The 6,734-nt window shown below is 39.9% G+C and overlaps 1 protein-coding gene across 1 annotated transcript; it reads left to right on the top strand.

Moving 5' to 3' along the window:
* Positions 1–5,126: 5,126 nt before the first annotated feature.
* LOC124924515 lies at positions 5,127–6,435 on the top strand. The gene is made up of 2 exons (XM_047464543.1): positions 5,127–5,576; positions 5,764–6,435. Exons 1-2 carry the CDS (start codon positions 5,127–5,129, stop codon positions 6,433–6,435), a joined length of 1,122 nt encoding a protein of 373 aa, XP_047320499.1.
* Positions 6,436–6,734: the final 299 nt, after the last annotated feature.

Raw genomic sequence — 6,734 nt, 5'->3', positions numbered from 1 at the left:
TGCGTTAACCATATAGTTGATATTAGCTAAAGATGTGCCATCAGCAGAGTTGTCATCATCTAAAGATGCGCTAAAACTAGAGTTGTCATCAGTAGACTCGCTATCAGTTGAACTGCTCCATCAACAGAGTTTGTTGATAGTAGAGTTGCTCAAATAACAGAGTTCACTAGTAGAAGAGTTAATCAACAATTGAGTTCATTGTCAGTAGAGTATCTTATCAGCAGAGCTGATCAACAGTTAAGTTTTCTATCAACGTAGTAGTTCATCAGCAAAGTTAATCAACATCTGAGTTCGCTATCAGCAGAGTAGCTCATTAGCAAAGTTGATCAACAACTGAGTTCATTATTAGTAGAGTAGTTCATTAGTAGAGTTGATCAATAACTGAGGTCGCTATCAGCAGAGTAGCTCATCAGTAGAGCTGATCAACATCTGAGTTCATTATCAGTAGAGTAGTTCATCAGTTGATCGGATCATCAGCAAATCTCGCTATCAGTTGAGTTCCACATCAGCTATATGCGTATCAGCTAAGTTAAGTAGCTGAGCACTAATAAACTGCAATACGAAAAAATGTACAACCAACTCTCTACTCTGACATGCAAAATGATAAACAAATATTTCATTCCCTTGAGCACTAAAATCTCGTACGTTAGGCATACGACAAACGTACCGTTGCCACGTATCGACGAAAAGGATTCGACCGTTGCCATACCTCAAATATAAAAAGACATTAGAGACAACGGTGAAGCCTCTGATTTTGGCTATGCTCTTTGCATAATTTGTTAATAAGTGTAAATATTTATTCAAATTAAAAAGAATTTTATATCAAACGACTTATATATATACAACACAACAAAATGACCTTAAAAACCGGGTTATTTGACCTGGTGGTAATTTGTAATTTTTTTTGCGCTCGTGGTGCTCTATTTTTTTTATACGATTTTGCCCTTGTCGCGAAACGCTAAGTCACTTAGCGTTTCGCTAAGTGGATTAGGGCTTTGTATAAATAATCAAATATTTTCATTTCCCTAAATTTCTTTCTCTCTCTTCTCCAATTCTCTCCTTCACTCACGGTGGCCGGCGACGACGGCGGCCGCCGGCGGCCGGCGGCGACGACGGCTCCGTTTCCTCCAAAATTCATACAAATCTATACCGATCAGAGATCTTCTAACCTAACTAATTCATTTATGTTTATCTATTGCCGATTTCTAACCCTAAATCTATTTTGCATGCAGGTTTCTTATTCTAGGTTTTATGTGCAGGTCTCCGATTCTAACTATTTGAAGGTCGTCGAGGTAGATCTTCATTTCAGATGTCATGAACACTTATGTTCTTGTTTACATTTTCTTCATTTCAAAAACCTTTTCATATTTCGTTTATGTCCATCATTTTCTCCGTTTTGTTGATTCTTATTTCTTATATGGTTCATATTGGTTCATGTTTGAGCATTTCGTTAGGTTATTATTTGTTATTCGTTCATATTTGTAGAAAATCTCTGTTTGATAAGAGCGTATGTGTTTCTGTTTAAGATCTGCTTACCGTTTCGCTACGGACTTACCGTTTCACTACGGACTTACCGTTTCGCTACAGACTTACCGTTTCGCTACGGACTTACCGTTTCGCTACGTAGTACCTCGCGATTCGCTAAGTGTCAAGATTTTTTGTTCTTTATAGTTAATCATGAACTTCATTTGACAAGGTATCTACATCACTTCATGGTTATGAAGAGAACTTGTTTTAGTAAAATAAACTTTTTAATTTTACATTAATGGAAACATTTAGATTCTTCAGAAAATGCCTTTGAAGAATCTGTCATTAATGGAGATCAATGATAGCATCTTCAAAGGCTTTTTCTGAAGAATCTAAATGTTTCCATGTAAAATTATAATGTTTATTTTACTAACACAGGTTCTCTTCAAAACCATGACTTTGTTGTTGATACCTTGTCAAACGAGATAGATTACCTATGAAACCAATAAAAATTTTTGTACTTGACGATTCGCTAAGTACTACGAGCTCCAGCTAGGAGAATGGTTTGAATTCGATTTCGTTATTAAACAAATATAGTAGCGAAAACGTATTCAAACCATCTTCTCTTAGCTGGAGCTCGCTGACCTCCCGATTCGCTAAGTCCCTCCCGATTCGCTAAGTCCCTCCCGATTCGCTAAGTCCCTCCCGATTCGCTAAGTCCCTCCCGATTCGCTAAGTGCCTCCCGATTCGCTAAGTCCCTCCCGATTCGCTAAGTACCTCCCGACTCGCTACGGAAGTTGAAGAGACGCGCGTACGACCACGCGCTAGACCTTATATATTCAAAAATTTCAGAACATTTCATTTCAACCGCCCCGACTGTCTCTCTCTAACCCATTTTCTCTTCACTGAATCTTGTCAAGACCGATCATTTCTTCTTTCTTCTCGTTCGTCATTAAGGTTTGATCATTCTGCTTTTTTGTTCATGGGTTTCGGTTCTATTTGTTAAGTGTAATGTTAAGTGTTTCTGTTCAGTATATGTTTTTGCCATTAGGGTTTCTGTTCAGTATATTTTTTTGCCATTAGGGTTTCGATAGGTACCTTCCGATTCGGTAAGTACCTAGCGATTCGCTAAATACCTAGCGATCATTTTCTGGTTTTTTGTTTATGCATATTGGTCTTTGCATGTTAAGATTAGGTGTTTGTTTCAGATTTTTTTGTTTAGGGTTTTTGCATGTTAAGTTTTATTGTTTGTTTCTGATTAGTTATGTATGGTTAATGCTGTCTGATGTTCAGTTAACGGTTTCACTAGGTACCTCTTGATTCGCTAAGTACCTAGCGATTCGCTAAGTACCTCCCGATTCGCTAAGTACCTAGCGATTCGCTAAGTACCTCCCGATTCGCTAAGTTCTTACGGTTTACGTGTTTGTTCTTACATTTTTGATGATGTTGTTCCTTTTGTAGATGGCAGAAACAACTGTTATTGAGTTTCCCGGTCGGATTTCGTGGAAAAGTGCCCTCACCCTGAAGAAGATTGTTAATAAGTTCGAGCAAATGGATCTTCTGGAGAGTGTGTACAATACCCAGTTCAGATCATTATTCACAGCCCCCCTCTTGCAGTTCTCAGGAACTATTGTACATCATATGTTGATGAGGAGGTTAAGCTCAAACTCCAAGGAGATAACTTTCATGGTGAATGGGCAAAAGCTTGTATTTGGTATGAAGGAGTATGCGTTGGTTACCGGCCTATGTTTCGGCGTTTATCATGAGTTAGACCAAGAAAAATTGCGCTGTTGTCCACCTCTCTCGGTAAAATACTTTAAAGGGAGCATGAGTGTGAAAATGTGCGACTTCGAGAAGGTTTTTTCAAATGCAAAGACAAGGAAGATGCATTCAAGATGGGGCTGGTATGCCTGATTTGCCAGTACCTATTCACATTTAACCCAAAAAGAGTTATATTTCCAAAAATACTCAACATGGTGGAAGACAAGGACACTTTCCTCCAATATCCATGGGGGAAGGTCACCTTTAGAGCCACCCTCAAGGGTTTAAACAAGAACATGAAACATCTCTGTACCTCATTTTTTGACAAGAAGGAGAAGGCTGAAGATCCTTATGCTCCTTTTGCATATAACATCTATGGGTTCGCATTGGCTTTTCAAGTGTGGACGTATGAGGTCATCGAAAACTTTATCCCTAAATTCGCCAGAAGGAATCAGATTAATGACCCTCTACGCCCAAGGTTGTTACTCTATCATTCCAACAGGAAAAACACATCGATGGAGGTAAAGACTGCCCTAGAGACCACGGATGTGACTGAGATGGAAGAGTCCTCCATGGAGAAGAGGTTATACAGTGGTGATGTATTTGAGCAAATCGATGAGACAGCTGATGATTTTTTTGAGGGATTTACTGATGGAAAGGTAATAAAAGATGATTTTGATGAAGATGAAGAAAGTGAACATGAAGAAGTTACTCCGATTCCCCCCAAACCTGCCACGAGGAAGAGAAAGGCTGATGCTACTCTTAAAGAAGCATCCAACTTGAAGAAGAAGCTTGTTTATGAATCGATTTCGGCCCGCATTCTTACTCCCCCCTCCCCGACCTCAAGTCCTCGGGCTGACACACCTTCTCCTCGGGCTCCAACACCTACTGTTGGATGTGATTTTAATGAGATGAAGGAGGAGCTGAAAATAGAGATGAAAGAGGAGATGAAAAAGATGAAAACAGAGCTCATCAAAGAGCTAAAAATCACAATCCAAGAAACTCAACAAACTCACCTTGAGTCGTTCAAGAAGATGGTTTTTAATATGTCCAAACAGTTGTTAGAAAAATCCAACAAAAGGATGTCCATATTATTAACCAGATTAGATGATATGGAGGAGAATATAAAGAAGAAGAAGAGTAAGAAGAAGGATTCTAAGAAGGCTGTGAAGGTCGAAGAGGAAAAGACTAATGAGGTATGGAGATATTGAATTTTGCACTTTACATTTCATTTCGCTAAGTACATATCTGATCTGACCAGTACCTATTTTGCAGGTTTCGGATTCTAAGAAGGATGTCGATGTTGAGAAGAGCAAGGTTGAACAGGAGGAGGAGAAGAAAGAGGTATGCTGCGTAATTTCGTTTCGCAAAGTACTTGTTGATTCGCTAAGTTAGTACTTTTCGTTTCGCAAAGTACTTGTCGATTCGCTAAGTTAGTACTTTTCGTTTCGCTAAGTTAGTACTTTTCGTTTCGCAAAGTACTTTTCGTTTCGCTAAGTTAGTACTTTTCGTTTCGCAAAGTACTCTTCGTTTCGCTAAGTTAGTACTTTTCGTTTCGCAAAGTACTTGTCGATTCGCTAAGTTTGTACTGACCAGAATTTTGTCTATTTTGTAGGAGATGATAGCGATGCAGGAGACTGTGGGGGATGATGAGAAGGTGAATGATGGGAATGATTGGAAGAAAGACGATGTAATGGAGGACAATGAGAAGGTGGAGGATGAACAAAAAGAGGGCGGTGAGAAGGTGGAGGATGAACAGAAGGTGGAGACCGATGAGAAGGTGGATGATGATGAATAGAAGGATGAGGATAAGGTGGAGAACGATGAGAAGGTCGATGATGATGAGAAGGTGGAGGATGAACGAAAAGACAACGATGCGAAGGTGGAGGACGTAAAGATGGAGGTTGAGGCTAAAGTGGAGGACGGTGAGAAGTTGGATGGTGTTGCTAAGGTGGATGATGTGGAGGTTGATCTGAAACTGAAGGTGAAGGATTTGAAAGTGAAGGTGAAGGATGAGAAGAGTGTGGATGTGAAGGCACAGACAAATGATGACAATGATGATTTCCAGTTATACAATACTCCTCCTAAAGGAAATTATGGGAGGAGAGTGAGGAAGCCGAAAAAAGATGACTCGTACACCAACCCTTCCTTGTCAAAAATGCCCAAGACAAAGGATCCTATGAAAGTGAATCACCTTCAAAAATTTGAAGATGAGCTGCTGGATAAAGTAAAGGCGTGGTTGGATGATCCAGAAACCGATAATTTGACAACGGATGTACATACTTGCCAAGCAAAGAAGGAAGTGTTTGTTAGAGTTGTAACAAGGTTGACATGGCTTGAAGACACTGTAAGTCGTGCAAATCAATTCATTATTCATTAATACTCATCGTTTCGCCAAGTACTCATCGTTTCGCCAAGTACTTATCGATTCGCTAAGTACTTGTCGTTTCGCAAAGTACTCTTTGTTTCGCTAAGTACTTAGTCAATGTTGTTTGATATATACTGAATGTATGTTGTATGCTCCCATTGTGCAGGAAATCGATGCATTCTGCCATCTTTTGCGGAAAAGGATTTCCTACTATCCCAAGACATATAAAAATTCACATGTGGCAATTGGGGATTGCGTATTGTCGGATAGAATCAGGCGAGAGCACATGGCTTTTATTAAGGATCCTGCAAACTATCCAGTCGCCGAATTCAAAGACTATTATATGGGCGCACCACATAGATATATGCCCGAATGGTCAACAATTGACGATGTCTACATGCCTGTGAACATTAACCAGAAACACTGGATTTTGTGTGTAGCACGTCTTCAAAAGTACCGCATTGACGTGTACGACTGTGATGCCTATCTTTATAAGAATCTGGATCCTTATTTGAAACCCTTCTGCGACATGATTCCATTTATATTCGCAAAGACAATCACTCCTGGTGAGAGGGTAAGGTATCCTAATTTCAACTTCGAAGGCCCCATCCAACCAATGACTTACAAACGGTTCCCACACCCCAAAGTAAAAACCCCTGCTGCTAAGGTTAGAGAAGTCCCACAGGCAACAGAGAGCGGGGACTGTGGGGTCTTCACGCTAATGTATATGGAACACTTGACCGCTAATCAACCCGTGCACAATGTGACCTCAGAAAACATGGGGTTTTTTAGGCAGAAGATGGCGGTCCGGTTATTCCATCAGATTATGGAACCTTAAACATTATTTTGTGTAAATTGGATAACTTATTTTGATGTATTGTAAACCTTGATGAATATTTTGGAAGTTGGATGATGTATTGTAAATTATTTTGTGTAAATTGATGTATTGTAAATTGACCCTTCAACCTAAAAAAAAGATAAGTTAGTAGCCTTCGTTTCGCCAAGTACTCTTCGTTTCGCCAAGTACTCTTCGTTTCGTTTCGCTAAGTACTTGTCGATTCGCTAAGTGCCTCCCGTTTCGCAAAGTCCCTCCCGTTTCGCAAAGTGCCTCCCGTTTCGCAAAGTGCCTCCCGTTTC

This window comes from Impatiens glandulifera, chromosome 2, assembly GCF_907164915.1.
Source record: "Impatiens glandulifera chromosome 2, dImpGla2.1, whole genome shotgun sequence".
Taxonomy (NCBI): domain Eukaryota; kingdom Viridiplantae; phylum Streptophyta; class Magnoliopsida; order Ericales; family Balsaminaceae; genus Impatiens; species Impatiens glandulifera.
Note: the sequence above shows the minus strand (reverse complement) of the source record. Positions and strands in the feature narration are given on the sequence as shown.